General features: G+C 44.6%; 1 protein-coding gene across 2 annotated transcripts in view; it reads right to left on the bottom strand.

Moving 5' to 3' along the window:
* The window catches only part of LOC116948580 (histone deacetylase 4-like), an 85304-nt gene that overhangs the window by 53365 nt on the left and 14342 nt on the right, over window positions 1–17597 (bottom strand). For both annotated transcript variants that reach the window (XR_012945915.1, XM_076071622.1), the window contains exon 2: window positions 13059–13191. Coding sequence is in view for 1 of the 2 variants with exons in the window: in XM_076071622.1 (XP_075927737.1) it covers window positions 13059–13170 (112 nt within the window). In the remaining variant the exon portion in view is untranslated. The remainder of the gene's footprint in view (window positions 1–13058; window positions 13192–17597) is intronic.

Genomic DNA, 17597 nt, shown 5'->3' with positions numbered 1-17597 from the left:
TGGAGAATTTGGAATCTGATTGATTGCTTCTGTGGACAGGTGTCTTTTATACAGGTAACAAGCTGAGATTAGGAGCACTTCCTTTAAGAGTGTGCTCCTAATCTCAGCTCGTTACCTGTATAAAAGACACCTGGGAGCCAGAAATCTTTCTGATTGAGAGGGGGTCAAATACTTATTTCCCACATTAAAATGCAAATCAATTTATAACATTTTTGACATGCGTTTTTCTGGATTATTTTGTTGTTATTCTGTCTCTCACTGTTCAAATAAACCTACCATTAAAATTATAGACTGATCATTTCTTTGTCAGTGGGCAATCGTACAAAATCAGCAGGGGATCATATACTTTTTTCCCTCACTGTACTATGAGCCAAGAATGTCTGTGTCCCGCACGTGACGTCACTCCACGTCGGCCAGCCCCCCTCATTAATAATCATGAACAGGTGACGTCCTCCACATGGATCCCCCCCCTCATTAATAATCATGAGCAGGTGACGTCACTCCACATGGGGGAGGGGGCGAAGCGCCTCCTCCCCCCTCCTCAGCGTCATCTTACAACCCTCACTACAAAGGCGGAACCCTCACGTCACGCGATCTCCGTAATGCTATTCAGACATAGAAGTAAAAAGGACGTCATGATGAACAAGGTATTATTAACCTTCAAATGAAATAGGTCTGTGTCACCGCACCCTTAAAAATTGCACACGAATTGATGCAATGAATATCACGTCGCGGTCTGCTTTTCGCTTGCAAGTTTCAGATTTACTGAAACACACCCGTCCTTGGATGGACAGAAGGTTCGTTAAAATATAATCAGAAACAATCGCTAGACTGCATTTCTCTTTGTAAAAAAATCTATGCTTTTATTTGAATCGAGATGCGCGTTTTCGCTCTTTCAAAACTCAATGGCAAGAGCCCGTGTTTTCACTCGCTTTTGAGAATTCAGGATTTAAGTTTGCACCGCAGTTATACGTGATAATGGACTTAAGGGTTCAGATTCCAAAGTGCACAGTCCACTCGGTTTTGCTTAAAGTCATAGAACTGCCCAGAAAACTATCAGCTCAGCCTTCCTGTGCAAGTTACATTCATTTTTGAGAGGGCTCTTTTACCCAATAAGTGCCCTGTATTGATGCACTTTTAGAGGCTGTATTTTCCCACAAGTAGCGCTTCTGAGTTCATCTTTTTTACGTTGCTGTTGTTGCTACACTCATTGAAGCTTGTTTTGATGTTGCGATGGGATTGCTTGTATGGAATAGGATATCAAAAATAGCGCACAAATCCCAAAAGAAAATACTGTATTGATCTTCAGAACACCCTTGGTTACTCCAATCCGTAAGCTTTCATGTGGCACAGACAGCTCCAGGAGGTGAGTATATGGTGAAAATGAGGCACATTTGATGTGGACAAAGTTCTTATAAAGACAGAAAAAAATATGGGTTACACAATATCACATGACCTTAGCACACTGCTCCATTATTGAAATTCTATTTCGAAAGTGAAGCATCTGAAAAACTCGCATCGAGACTGAAGTAGTTTTATGCGTTTATTGACGCCAGTAAAAACTTAGGTGTGGTGGTGGTGGTGGTTGTACTGGAGGGATACACCAGGAGAAAGGAAAACAAAAAGACTTTCAAGATGCCCATTGTTTAATCATTAGCTGAGTTGACCAGTTTTACAAAGTTTATAGTCCTCAGCTGAGTGTCGACATTCTACCCAGAGGACAACCACAACTGACTTCCCCACAAAGTAGAACTAATTTCAACTGCCCCAGAGGTATGACATATACTGGACATCTGTAAAAAAGAGCTTGAGAGCTCATCCAAATTCCTCCAGTATAAATATTTTCATATATGAAATAAATAAAAACATAAATACATTTTCTCAAGCAGTGAGGCAACCTCAAACCAGGAGTTAAAACCAGGATTACGCACATGATTTAAAGCACGTATTGAATAATTTATAAATGACGGATCAAAGCATCTTTACCCACCTAACAAAATGCAAGATACGCGAATGCAGGTATTCATACAGCACGCACACACACGACTCTATGGTATGAAACTCAGAGCCGTAAGACATTTTGGAATCTTGATGCAGTTGTGAAATGCAGAGAAAGAATGCAAGGCTTGTGTCCGTCCCCCATGAATAGCTAGGCATCGAACCACATCACATGATTTCATGTCGCTTCTGTGGTCTTCTAGAATACCCTCCCTTCCGGAGCTATGCACTTTCAAATATAGATCGAAAACTAATTTCTTGAGATCTGCTTTGTGTGTTTAGTTTGTTGTCCTTTCCACCGCACCCCCGATTAGCACGGTTGGCTACGTACAATACGAAAAAAGTTCAACATACATATGTAAGGACAGTACAGGGCGATAGAGGGACAGTATGGTTCCCCGGGACCATGGTTACTAATTGACGGGCTAATGATGATTGATGGGACAAGTGTTGACAGGGTCACGGGAGGGGTTAGCACGGGACTCAACGGCGGTAAAGTGTAATAAGGGCGGAGATTGACAGGGCCAGGTGCGGTGAGCGAGAGTTCGGGAATAGGGGCGTGGCCGGGTTGTGCGAGGAATAAGAGCCGGAGCGAACTGGACCTGGGGGCTGTTGTTGTGGGGAATCGCCGTCACCGTCGTCGCCTTGGAACGGGTGGTCTCCATCGTCTTCGAGTCGTCTTGAGGCTAGGGTTATGTTGTCTCAGAATAGAGTCGTTTAATGACCCAAGTGTATATAGTCACTCGCGATTACTCGTTAAGTTGTCAGCGGACTTTATATATATGTCAAAGGGAAATTTGTGAATGTGTGTCTGTTCAAAATGTTTAGCGTACTTCCCGACGTGCAACAAACTTGACATTTGCCATGTGGGTACTTTACAGACTGTACACAATGCAAAAATTATCAAAATAGACTTTTGTATTTTTGGGGGGGGGGGGCGCAAAAATGGATATATTTTGCACGCAAGTGAACGGTGACGTCACATCTGTGCCTGCTGACGTCACGCATCCTCCCCCTACTCTCCACGTAGGCCGTGTGTTAATCCAAGACAAGAATCCAAGTCTCGGGCGAAGCCAGGTAGTAAAGCTAGTTCATAATAGATATACATAAAGAACAAGATGGTGTCTCTGAGAGCTACATTACCATGGTGTCAGAAGTGGCTCTTTTAAAATGCCAAAGAAAGGAAAGAATAAGAACCCACCTCTAGCATCTTCAGAGACGGAGAAGGAGGATGACCAAGAAGTCCCCCAGCAGCCCCGGGAGCCTGGTGACGAAGCCCGAGGGTGCAGAGAAAGAGGCACCTGCGACGGAAGAGTGGCAAGACTTGGTGGCAGAGGCGGCTCGGCTCCTTTTGACCATCGCTGAGTTGGTGGCGACGAAGGCAGCGACTTCGAGAGCCGGCGCAGCCGGGGACGAGCCGCAAAGTCGCACAAGGATGGTGGAGCGGCCGCCTACGGTCAGAGTTTCCGTGCTGGAGACCATGCGGTCGGGGGCCGCCATTTCACGGGAAGCGACACAACCGACGGACGCCATTTTGGAGCCTGCGCGGGAGGCTGCGGAGGCGGTGTCAACTCCGGCGGCGAGGCGAGGGGCCGCCGAGCTAACCATGAAGGTTGTCCTTGATCAGAGAATTTCCAGCGGTGGGGGCGGGGATTGGAGTGCCTTCACCTGCCGGTTTGGAGCAGCGTACCAGTCTGTCAGCTGGACGGAAGAGGAGGCGTTGAGAGCTTTACCTATGGCTCTTGACGATGATGGACCCGCAGTGTTTCTGGGCCCTACCTGAGGAGAAGAGGGCTACGCTTCAAGATGCCTACAAGGAGATGTCTGCAGTATATGACCCGCTGTCGGCCCGAGTGGTAGTAACGATCGCGGGGATTGCGTTGCGTGCGTTGTTCGGATTGTGGCATTGTTGTTGTTTTGGTTGTCTGCATTGTTCTTCTAAGGGGTAAGTTGTTCTTTTTCGGTCCTAGAACATTGGTTATGCGTTGCATTGTGTTAAATGTTTGGTTCGGCCTAGAAAAGTTGGTTTAAAATCGTGTTAGCCGGGGACGGCTATGTTTTTAAGAGGGGGGGGGGGTGATGTAAGGACAGTCCGGAGCATTAGAGGGACAGTATGGTTCCCCGGGACCATGGTTACTAATTGACGGGCTAATGATGATTGATGGGACAAGTGTTGACAGGGTCACGTGAGGGGTTAGCACGGGACTCAACGGGGGTAAAGTGTAATAAAGTGGAGATTGACAGGGCCAGGTGCGGTGAGCGAGAGTTCGGGAATAGGGGCGTGGCCGGGTTGTGCGAGGAATAAGATCCGGAGCGAACTGGACCTGGGGGCTGTTGTTTTGGGGAATCGCCGTCGCCGTCGTCGCCTTGGAACGGGTGGGTCTCCATCGTCTTCGAGTCGTCTTGAGGCTAGGGTTATGTTGTCTAAGAATATAGTCGTTTAATGACCCAAGTGTATATAGCCATTCGCAGTTACTCGTTAAGTTGTCAGCGGATTTCATTCATAATAGATATACGTAAAGAACAAGACTGTGTCTCTGAGAGCTACATTACACATACATACAATAATAATCATAACGATGAGCGGCAGGGGTGGTGGTAGCGCGGTGGCAACACTCGTGTATCACAGGCAAGAATGGCCTGAAATAAATTCAACATACGTACTTACACAGCATCACTGTCTGTTCATTCAAATGGGCCCCACGTGGCCGGCTACACTGCGGCTGCTAAGCGGGTGCGAACGCGCCAGGCCGTGCTCGCACGTACGCCCTCTCCCTGGCATAGCCGCCCGCTCCGTCGTCCTTCAGGCCTCATGAGCTTTCCTCCGCACCTGCTCTTACGAATGCCTCTGGATAGGACCCTGCTACGGAGCAAACTCTCCCTCGCGTGTCAAGCTTTGCATTAATGGACTCTTACCAGCGTATGGGAAGCGGGGTGGGCAGCTGTCTAGAAAACCGTAGACGTTCATTATATATTTCCTTAAATTAGAGGATTTTATTTTAATTTTTTTTACGTTTTACATCTCTAGCTATATTCTCTGTTGGGTGTGTATATTCAGACAGCTCTGCTGCACACGACTGATGCCTGCGAATGTAAAGGGCTTCACACACGAAATGCCTAAAAGACTGAAATACTTAACGGCACCCAACATATTCTTAGCTCTTTCGGTAAAGTCACGTTGAAGGGAAACAATAAAATAATAAAATATATAAAACAATAATAATTTTTATTTTTTATTGTTTCATATATATTTCATTATTTTATTGTTTCCCTTCAACGTGACTTTACCGAAAGAGCTAAGAATATTAATTACTGCAGTCACGAAAGCTTTAAATCAAAGGCACCCAACATGATCACTCGCGACTCTGCGCGAATCGCTGCAGAGAAGTGCAACTGTCAATTCAGCATTGGCTGGGGCGGTGCGCTGCCAGGCCACGCCGGGGGCCCGGTTGGGAAAACTTGCGGCCTTGCGTCACGCGACTCTTCGGTGACCTGCCTGTGCTGCTCGAGGCTCAATTAGGTTCCGCAATGAGGTCCTGATGTTTTAGTAGGCTCCTCGCAGAAAGGCCTGACGTGAAAGCGTCTCTTTATTTTCCCGACTTTTTCGTCAAACTGGGGAAGTAAAACACAGCGTATAATAGCATCTATTGCACGAAATTCTAAATTGTGAGCACATGTCGTCGATGGAAAGCCGTCAGCTCTACCACACTCGGTGATTTCCTGAATAATTAAAATAATCACAGCTTTTCAAAAAAGTGGCCAATATTGCGAGCACAGCGCATCCAGTGTATTTGGCAAACAGATATGGACACTGTTTTTGCTATTTCACCACTGACACATATGACCGGCTAAAAACAGAAAACCTCTTTTTAATCCTCCGTTTGGAGACATGGTCACCGACTTCCCACCCCCTGATGCCGAGTCAACATCCACACTCAGCGATCGCATTAAAGTTCCCACTTGCACATCAGCGACCTCCGTGACCCCCAACTCCCTAAATTTCCCATCGCCTGGATCAGCTGTCCATTTCTGCTCTTCTGCTTCACGTCGCTATTTGCGTGGTATTATAAGTGGGTACCAATTTTGTCAAGCCAAGATTGCGCCAGGACCATCACAGCTTGACAACAGCGCCAGAAGCCACAACTGCGCTAAGATCACCATAACCTGCGGTATACAAAGTGCATTTTCAATGAAGGCAAACACGTGTTTTTTTAGTTTAATTTCATGTTTTGGATGGCGTAGCTCCGGCCTATAATCCAGTCGCACGTTCAACCTGTAATCAGCCCCAAGCCCACCCAGCCCATTCACCACGACTCCACTCTTATCCTGAACTGTCAGGGGCATGTAACAATTACTCCACAATATAAGCAGATATTACGCCCCCTTCACAAATCCGGTCCTCCACGGACACAATATGTACTACCCTTTGTAGCAGTTATTTTTCTTTTTAAAGAATACTTACATTTTCTCAGTCTTAAAAAAATATATATACAATGTAAAAATACATTTATTTTTTTCACATTGAGGAACAAATCTGTGATGGTGGCGTAGTTTTGATTATTTATATTGCTACTTAGTCTCCAGAACGATGCTCATTATAGTTTTGTGTTATAAATGAGTGCATGTGTCATCAATCGGCTGTATAACCATTAACCGTACAACTTCTACACGTACTACCCTTTGCAGCAATTGATTGAACTATATGTATTCGCCGGTAATAAACATGAAATACATAATACATTGTGGCTGAAATTTATACAAACACCCTGCACTATAGATGATTGGTTACCGAACAGCTTCCGTTGCCAGCAAGCTCAGAGTCAACACTGCCACCGTTTCACTGCTCCGCTTGGCATGGACTACAACAAGCTAGGGCTGAACGATTTGGGGAAAATATTTATTTGCGATATTTCTGACAGATATTGTGATTTGATTTGCGATTACATTTTTTAAAGTCAAGCTTCAGTTCAATATTCAGTGTAACAGATTTAAAACATGTGATGGAGCATTACCTACGTGATACCATAAAAATATGAACTGCTCCATATATTCTAATGCAAGGATGAGAACTTAAAAGATATTGCTTCCAACATGTACTTATTAAAAGGTTGTAATTGAAATAGAACAATCAAACACAGAACAATTGTTAAGTTAAATCAAGTTATAATAATACAACATTAGATAATTCCAATAGACTTTTCAAATCGCAAAAAAAATCGCAGCCTTTGCGATTTGCTAATCGCATTGTTTCAAATTGCGATTTCGATTTGAAATCGATTAATCGTTCTGCCCTACAACAAGCACAGTCCAACGCTGCTGCTGCAGGCACATGCAAAAAGACGACGTGCGGAGCGAGGACACATTTAGCGCCGAAAAACGCGTTACAAACAAACAATCCCAATGTCGTTGGAAATTATCTCGCCGCGTTTCACAGGTCACGTTTTTTTTTTCCCACAAGTTCCACACACACTGATTGGACGTAACGTTTCAAAACCAATCCCTCTGCATCGATGTACAGCACTGTACGCGATATGCGCAAGTGACCTTGCAGCAAGAGAACGGGTATTACGCGTGCGTCAGATTCTTTATTTAAACCAGGTGAGTGCCCACTGCAATAACACAGTCGCTTTGCCTCGGTAGGCTGAAGAAAAACAAGAATGCATGGCGCTGGTACAACATAAACGCGGGACAGAAAAAAGACATTGAAAACATACTGAGGTTGTGTGCAATTACAATGAAATGAAACAGATTAATATTTTTTTCCCAAAACCTACTCGCCGGACAAACGACACTGTTACACGTGTACACAAAGCATCGCATTGTGACAGAAGCCACAAAGCCGTTACGTGGCATATTAAAAAATAAAATACTTTTTGTTCATTGGTCTGTTGGCCCTTTGGACATTTGTTTAACAGCCGTGTTTGTTTGAACAGGCAAACTGGACCAATTTTGACCTTCGGGGTCTCATCAGCAGTCAAGCCTATTAAGTAAATACTGCTGTGTTGCAAGATGACCACTCGTTAGCATGTAACTGACACGTGCTCACACAACCTTAATATGACCCACTGCACGCTCCAAACGCATACATATATAATGTACGTTGAAATGTAAATGCAGTATATAACATAACAAAGATCTTCTCTCCGGCCCTGTTGACTGTTGGGCCAAGTGCTGTTAAGGTCCACGTGGCACACAAGGAGGCAGTGTGACTAGAAGCCTGCACAGCAGCCCAGTGCTGATGTTTTTGCATTGCACCATGCAATCATTTAATTTTGTGTTGAACTTGGGTAGGCCCAGGACCGATTCTGCTGCTACTCGCCACTAAAAAGATCCCCCGTATAGCCTTAACAGACTGTTGGGGCAAGTGATGTTAGCGAGCACCAATAAAAGCCGGCACGGTACACGAGGGTATAGGTAGGCCAGCTCCTCGCTGGACCACCTTTGTCTAACCGGTGGCAATACTTACACACCACGCCAGATATTCATTTGAGGCTGAGACGACCTAGGGGAGGCCCAAAAACAGTTCAGTTCAGATATTCATCATTGGTGTTAGTGGCCGTAAGCAGGAATTGAACTCGGGTCGCCGGGTTTGTAGCGCAGCACGCACACCACTACACTGCCGCTCTCCATATACAGGATGTTTTAAAAAGGTTGACCCAATTTCAAAGCAGGATATTTCACGATGGCAACATGTTACAATTACACAAAAAGTTACAAACGGTTTAATGAGTTATCAAGTTTTACTAACCATTTTATAAATGCTCTACGTGCCCTCCACCTGCTGTACGGACAACATCGAGACGATAGTTGAATTCATCCCAAACGCCTCTCAAAGTGAAGTCTTCTTCCACTGAAGTCACCGCTGCCGTGATTCTGTTTTTGAGGTCATCCAGATTAGTCGCTAATGGTGGCACAAAAACACGGGTCTTTGACGTATCACCACAAGAAAAAGTCGCAGGGTGTGAAGTCTGGGGATCTTGGGGGCCAAGAGTGTAGCCAAGTCTTGGGGTCCCATGCGACCTATCCAACATTGACGCAGTGTTGTCTTGCGAATGACTGAGGCTAGGGGCTTTTGTGCGCAGGGAGAGGCATCTAGCGGTAATCATTTGAAACTCTATGCCCCGCCCTTTTAAGTGGTAAGAGTTTCATTCGTGGGCGATTCGTGGTTGCAGAGATATAGCGATTTCAAATTGGGTCCATCTAGAAACACCCTGTATATACACACAGGCCTAATTTCCATAACCGCTTGGAACCAACTCTGATGGACCAAGAGTGACCCAGTTTTGGGCCAGGATCAGCAAGAGCATCTCGTGCATCGGTTCCCATGCTCTATGAGTCGCAAGGCTCTGCAAACCCAGCACCTACTACTGCTCGCTCCATTTCCACTTTTCTACTCGTCAACAGTGGTTCTAATATCAAAATGGTTCTTCTACCGATCAAAATTCAACAACTGTTTAAGACCATTTCCATTTACCGTCCATTTCACTTTTGCGGCGCATTGGCCACATGCTGTTAACAGTGACACGGCGTCTCGCACTTTAACACTGAGCCGACGGACGTCGCGATTGGGACTGGCTAAGCTGTACGCAAGCAGCATGCGTTCGAATGAACAAAGCGTTCCTTCTCTGATCCACGTGTTCCGCTCTCTCGTCTCCTGGCGCAATTCCAAGCGGTGCTTCTTTGCACATTTTTCACCAATAGTTCTGCTGTCACCAACGTGCATGCGATATCACACCTGTGGTTATAGAAATAATCCCTGGCCGCTGATGAAGCACTTAGGCAAAATGGATACAGTGCCCAGACCATCCATCCCACCCCCCTCTAGTATTCAACTGTCCATTACGCAATGATACAGTGCACGCCGCCCTTTCCCACTGACAAGCAACCATCCAGGACAGCACAAGCCCATGTCCAATAAACACAGTTCAATGCTGACCATCATCAGCCAGGTGCAGCTGTTTTTTTTAATACATCCAGGCGCACAAAGGAGTGGGTTTGATAAACAACAGATGCGATCTCCCTCGGCCGGCAGAATTTCGAACATTTCCTAACAGATGCTTAATTCTGCACAGATTATTAATGCTTCGAACAGCGTGACAAAAAATATATATATTCGCGGCGACTGGTCCGGATAATGTGAGCCGGGGGCCAAGGTGCACAGCCGAGTTAGTCAAATACACAGCGGACACAAGATAGCTGCAGGAACACAAAAAAAAACCACACCGCGTGTTTTTTTTGCGTGTTAATTTAATTGTACATCCTTACGTCGAGACATGCGGGCTAAAGTAAAAAAAAAATTAAACCGACTACGACCCGTGGCTCGCGGCGACCTGCTGACCCGCGTGTAAACCGCGCGCGATACGGTCAGCGCCGTTTCTGGGGTCTCCGGCCCAAAGACCTAGAACATGCTACCAGCTCATGTTCGGGATCCATCCCCGAGTATGAACCAGTTCTGCGACAGACTCGAAACAGTGTTGTTTCAGAGAGCCTACTTCAATGTGTCATCGATGTGCATTCGCTATTGGACTGGACTCATAACAGTGCGCCATAACAAACGCTCTTATCTATGCGGTAAGAAACCCGCTTTCGGCGTGCCACGTGGGAATCGCCGAGCAGTGTTCAGCACTGCAGCAAATATAGCCGTGTGCACTGTAAAAACACTCGTTTTATTGGGGTGTTAATAGCAACTCCTGCCAAATTTCAAATGTCACAGCATCGTGTCATCATTGGAGTTGCGGTGTTAGCCTCGTGCACCCATCGCATAGGATACGCGCGTACGCGGTGGAAAAGAGCTAATGGCACGGGCTAATCGTTTCAGTAGTTTCGTAAAAAAATATATATATCGGCTGTTTTAAAAACACTGCTAATTTGCCCCAATTAATTAACGCCAGGGGAAAATAAAAAAAAACACAACGAAGATGTTCTCCCTGCTATGAGCTGCTGGCAACGGCACAATGCTTACACAGACAACTCTCGCTACAATGCTTCCAGGAATCACGAGTAGCATTGGGTCTATGAGCCTCGATAACACTTGGAATCCCACAGGCATTCCATTTCAAACGACGCACCCACGTATTTCGACTCCATCTTGTGCCATTACTGATATTCTCAAAGATGAAAAACACTGCTCCAAAAGTAAAAAAAAATAACCATTGCATTGCTACTGGTAACCCAAAGGGGTGCAATAAGACGTATTGTTCTTGCGAATGTGCAAAGACCCAGAGAAAGTGAATACCTTTCGCATTTTTCTCCCCAGGGTTTCAACAACAGACCCGAAATTTCCTGCCCAGTGCCTGAAGTCGGGTTAATGGGGGTGATAGCTGTGTGGACCAACATAGATTATTCCCCCTGCACCACAGGAGGTCCTGTTTAACATACCCACTGAAATGCGACGCACTGTAAAACTGAATAATTGCGGGGCACATCATGGCCAGCACGTAAAAAAATATATATGGTCATTACTAAATGCTAATATGCAGCACAGTCCAGCGTATTCAATAAAATGATTCTTAATTGCACGATTAGCATTTTACCAACTTCCTTTCCACAGCAAGCCGAGCCGCGAAGCTGCCTACGCTGGCCACTGGTGCCCTGGATTCAATGGGAAGTGATTTTCTCATGCCATTGAATTACCTGACACTAAATTAGCTTAATGAAAAAATCCTCGGCCATCTAACACCAGCAGCCTCTTGGAGTGGGCCAGGAAGGCACACGTGGCATGTGACTTACTAAAATCATCCAAGGACAGACCACAGAGACCTTCGCTGGCCAATTTCTAATCAAGCAGCGGCCAGCCAAGCTCAGAGGTTATAACTGCGCACTGCACGTCCTTAATTTTAGTAACATTCTGGTGGCTATAGCCTGGCGTTTAGATAAATAAATTTAAACACCAAACAATTTATACAAATTAAGAAACCGTATCTGCCTTTGAGGCCATTTAAGTGCTCCCAAAGTACACAATGATAACCAGTACACAAAATAATGACGTTTGCAAGACTGTGGCCATGAATATTAACAAATGATTGGCCTAACGTTTAAATTGTAACCAGATCTCTCTGTATGTTTCCCCTTGGCTTTGAATACTGTATCAATTGCGCATGCGAATTTGAAGCGATAAGCACGAATGTAGGAGTGTATCTGTAAATTAAGATATGTTAAAATATTTTCTAAAGTACCCCTGAATGTTGAGCTTAGAAATTACAATGGTTCACTGTGGACTAAACAAAGAGCCTGTGTATAACATCTGATACAAAGCAATTATTTATTTACATCATGCAGAAGGTGAACAGATGCCACGGAATATTATATTTCCATCTTTAATTCCTATATCTGAAACAACAGTGGCTTTTTATCAGCCAAACCCTTTAATACGACTCCCTCTTTAAAACAGATGTTTTGAATATCTGTGTTTTATTGGGGCCCAGCAATGAGAGAGTGGTGGTGGTGGGTGAAGCAGTGGAAATGATGTGACAACTGTTGACCTGTCGTTGAAGAGATGGAGAAGTGACATTTTTGGCCATTAAAATATCACGCCGTTAAATTCAGGTCACTCGTGAGTTTCACTCTCCAATGATATACGCGCAGATAAATGTGCCACATTTTCTCTTAATGCAAGCCACATTTCTTTAGCATTGACATAAAAACACTGCATTTTTTTCACTTGTTTATTCCAAGTGAAGCCGTAACAAGCTGCAACCGTGGCATGGCTGTGTAGATTGGAAACGGAACCAGTTGGTTGCGGAAAAACGTTGTGAGAACTGTCAAAGGTTAAACATAACAGATTAGCAATATAAGTAAATATGGGCAAGAGTGTGCTGAGGGGACAACGTTGAAAATACCAATTTACTAAGAATGTGCACAACTCTTACACAAGCAACCAGGGCGCCTGGACCTGTGACTTCACCTCAATGGAATGCTCTGGGGGCTCTGGCTCTCAAGAGAGAAATTGCAAGCACAATAAAAGTGAAGCTTTCTCAGAACGAATGTAGACGCCCAAGCTAATACCAAGAAAGAAGAGACAGTACAACGGGGGCTGAGCGGCTGCTAGCACAGGGTCTTACCTGGCTGGCTGTGGGAGTTCATGACGCCCTCCGTGGCACACCGATGTGGGATGGATTTATCCTTGTCTCCAGGCACACTTGTCTCGAGGGCTTCTGATGCCTTTGTCGTCATGCCATTGTGACGTTCGTCAATCTATATGGAGACCGTCGATGACAACATGTGACAGAAATAAGATAAGTTATGCAGAAGATAGGAAATCATAAGCAGTTACAATGTTTTTCAAGCACTCATTTTCATGCAAGGCAATACAGCGTGAATGCCATTTTTGTTTAGACAACACAGCAATCTGAATGTACGTGTGGTTTTAAAAGATTTTCGAATATATACAAGCACATCTTGAACTACACACTGCTCCGTGTGAACTGATGAAGGTGGGGAGCATAGATGTTGGAACATGGTACAGTAAAACAATGGCTTCCGCGGCACTGCCCTCTGCTGACATATCCCCGTACGACCGTATCAGTCTGACACTTGCGAACATCTCGCCCCGGTGACGAGATATTAACCACCTTGCCTGGTATACAGGAGGTCGTGGGTTCGATCCCGACCCTGACACATGTATTGTGGCGTTTGCATGTTGTCCCCGTGGTCTTGTGGATGTTTCCATGGGTCCTACCGGTTTTTTCCGTCGACATTTATAAACATGCGATTAAAGTACAGTATTTAGCTTCAATTCATTTGCACATGATAAGCCACTTCATTGGGCTATCATTTGTGGCCAGCTCGCTTCTGAAAAAGAGCTAGATAGCTCAGCGGGGCCTTACCTGGTAAAACATATATAGTTTTAGTTTCGTGTTTGAATGCATCATGGTCACCCATCTAAAATTCTGACGAAGCCCGGGTACATCCCGGTCGTTTGGTCATACGCTTGTGTGTAATATACACTGTCATATCAGAACACGACCGACATATCGTTGCAAACGATAAAAAAATGACAGTTTCAATCACGGTGCATGAATGTCTCCATTGCAATGCACAGCAGCCCGAGCGGCAGGATCGTATTTAACCCCCTTGGTATTTACAACATCAACGCAGACTGCAACGCTCAGGCCGCGGGCCAACGTGAGGCAGGAAGAACTGCAGGTGATCCTAGCCCTGCCACACGTGGTCACATTCCTGTGCTGGACGTGATTCCATCGCGCAGGCACACGCATGTTCCCACGCCCCGCACTTGGGCGTATTATTGCACACACCACAGACTGCTCCTGGCCAAGGGGGCAGGCAAGTCAAGACCACTGCCACCATTAGCACCACACAATGGCATAGGGACAGTATTACATATGCACAGTAGTGCAGGTATTTCATCTTTTCAGCGTAACATAAGACTTAATCCACTTACAACACATTACCTATGGTTCGGGCAAGTTTTCCTATTCCCCCGCCCCATCCCCAGCTTCTGTAAACCAGCAGTAGAAAATGGTTGCACTGCATCTAATGATTCTGCAGGTCACGTGTGGTGGGGTAAAGTGTGGGTGACCTCACCTCTTCCAGGATGTCTAGCCAGTGCCAAAGCGTAGGCCAAACATCCTCTAAGTGGCTACTATAGAGCTGCCCCGAGTGGACATCTTTCCACACACAGGAGCACGAGCAGGCAATTGCAGGGCTGCATCTATTCCTTCCACCTTTTACTCATGATTAATGGGTAATATAAATAAATAAAAACTTCTTACCTACATTTGATAGGCTTTCAATAACAGTAAGTGTTGTATATCGCTAAGTACAACACTGCCTATGCCAAGACGTTACACATACACGACATTCGGTTGTGTTCACGGTGTGGCTGCTTGCAAACCACAATGTTTATATTTTAAATTGCGGCTTTTCCATTGAACCTTTTCACCAATACCACAATGACAACGTAGCTACAACCTGCACTGGTTACAGAGCACCGTGCGCCCGGTGAAGCACGCACAAGTGTGATGTGAATTCTAAGTGATGGGGAATTGGAAATGCAGCACGTGCAGAGCGGTGCGGAAGGATGCATATTAAGCTCAATGTCTGCGTGCAGCGCAGATGTCATCCGTTGGCATCAGGTGCCATGATGGTCTGACACAGTCTTCTTCAACACAAGATGGCATAGTTAGGTGACGCCAGGTTGGCGAGATGTTAACTACTTCGCCTGCTATACAGGAGGTTGTTGGTTGGATCTCGACGCTAACGCCTGCGGACTTGGGAGTTTGCATGTTCTCCCCGTGGTTGCGTGTATTTTTTTCCGGGTTCTCCCTTTTTTCCCCTCCACATTTCGAAGCATGCGCTTAAGAGTATTTAGCTGATATGAATTCCCACATAAGCCACTTTGTTGAACTATCATTTGTGGCCATGTGGCTTCTGAAAAAAAGAGCTAAATAGCTCAGTCGCCCTTACCTGGTAGAATAAAAAAATAGTTCATAGTTTAGTTTAGAAATTATCAGGTAGTGTTGGCACTCTGATAGCTCGGTGCAAACTGGTTCAATAGCATTCAGTCACAGGTCGTTTTGTCGGCCACAAGGTCGGAGTTCAACTTTGTTAGTATATGTACTCTCACCACTACAAGTTCATGTTGTAAAATTACTCATATGCTTAGGACTTCCATAATTATACTGCATTATTAAGACTCCACTCCAGCAACCAAGGCCTTTTGGCAAAACCATTAATAGCTCTCCAGTCCATGGGAGGTCACTCCCCCTTTGCTGTTTCTGGCTGCATGATCTGGATTTTTTATTTACCCTGGAGAAATCCTATGAGCTATGAAGCTCTTTTTTACAGATGTCCAGTCGGGCGCACGCCACAACGTTATAAAAATACAAAGAAAAACCATAGGCGTGCTACTGACTGCCTGCCACCGTTAAATTCCAGGCTCAAGACATTCCTATTCTCCTCTACGTATGTATTTTCATTTTCACTTTGCTTTAAAAATATATAGATACCTTCCTTTTTCCCCGTCATGATACAAGTAAGCCAGTTTCTGTACAGCTGCTTGGTGTCCAGTTGCATTTAGACGTAACATAAACGATATAGAAATATGTTTTGGCATTCATTTTCTGTGCAGATGTTTTCTTTGCAGATGTTTAGGTAAAAACAAACCTATACATTTCTGTGTTGGAATGTATTTTACTGTATCCTGTTTGTGTATAGGGATTGGAATCTGTTGCTTATAACTAGTCCAAACTACGCTACTTCCTGAACTAGGTTTTGATGTTACCCGTCTTGGTAATTAGCCGCAATTAGTTTCGTCCTCTCTTTGCCAATGTTGAAATGTAACTTGTATTGCACCAGCCCGTGATTACTTCCTGCTCTAAAGTTGCTGAGGACAAAGCGATCTCTGACAATCTTGAGTTCGTCCGTGAGAAGCAAGCCAATATGATTTGTCATTGATCCACTTGGACTTAAGTAACCATTGGAAAGATGTTCTAAATCGAACTAAACATTAAACTAATTTTCATTGGTACAGTATATTTTTTCAAGTAGTGGTACCCCAAACTTTCGCAGCACAGGCTGGTGCACTGCCGGTGCCGATCACTGTGCTACACATTTCATCATGATAAGTCCGCCAATCAAATGCAATTTTTTTTATGCTAATTCCTTTGTCGAGGCACCTTAATCTCTCTCACACAGCTTAAAGGTCGCAGTCTGAGCTTGGCTCTGTTTCACTCCAGCGCAGTCTTCGAGACAGGCTGGTCCCTTCACCTGATGAAGGCCGCTTGTGTTGTGGCCGAAACGTCGTGATTTTTGTTGTTTTATTTTTTACCTACGTGACTTTACCGAATAGATCCAAAGAGTAGGGATCCTTGCAGTCACGAAAGCTTCAAATCTAGAATCCACTTGGACTTCTCATGTCCATTCTGTAGACTCGTTAAACTTCATGTCAGTGATGTCCGTGAACTCAAACAATAATAATTTTCCTCTCTCAGTCCTCACTATAGAAGCAAAATGAGTAAGCAAAGTCAGTAAATGAATATCACAACTTTTTAAGTAATGAGATAACTCACACTGTAGTGGACAGTGGACTGAAATCAGAGGGCAAAATTATATAAAACATCAGAAGAGAAGACATCTCTGAAACCGCAAAATGCACATCGATGAAAATCAGATAGGAGAGGGGATAAACAATGTCAAACAAAACTCAGTAAAGACATTCGACAAAAAATGTAGATTTTTTTTTGAACATAACACAGACATGATTGAACATGTCATAACAACCAGTAGGAGCATGAAAGCAGTCAAAAGAAAGTTGATGATTGGTTAACATCGAATATAAGTGCTAGCTAAGCAAGATGGAACCACGATATATAAGAGGCATCATCACTCGTCGAGGAATTATAAACAGACGGATATAGCTGGTTTTATAAAATGTGTATACTACCACTCAAGGCCGTAGCCATGGAGTCAACATTAGCGGGGACCAAATCTTCCAGGGGGTCTGGGGTCCCCCCCCCCAGAAAAAATAAATAAATTTGAAAACGAATTTCCTACAATTTCCTGCCTAAAATATAAAAAAAATCACTAACACATAATGTCTAATAGTGTATTGTATTCCATTGCTCTGTTTTTTCTTTATT

The sequence above is a fragment of the Petromyzon marinus genome, chromosome 34, assembly GCF_048934315.1.
Source record: "Petromyzon marinus isolate PM22_M1 ecotype Great Lakes invasive population chromosome 34, UKy_Petmar_22M1.pri1.0, whole genome shotgun sequence".
Classification (NCBI taxonomy): Eukaryota; Metazoa; Chordata; class Hyperoartia; order Petromyzontiformes; family Petromyzontidae; genus Petromyzon; species Petromyzon marinus.
Note: the sequence above shows the minus strand (reverse complement) of the source record. Positions and strands in the feature narration are given on the sequence as shown.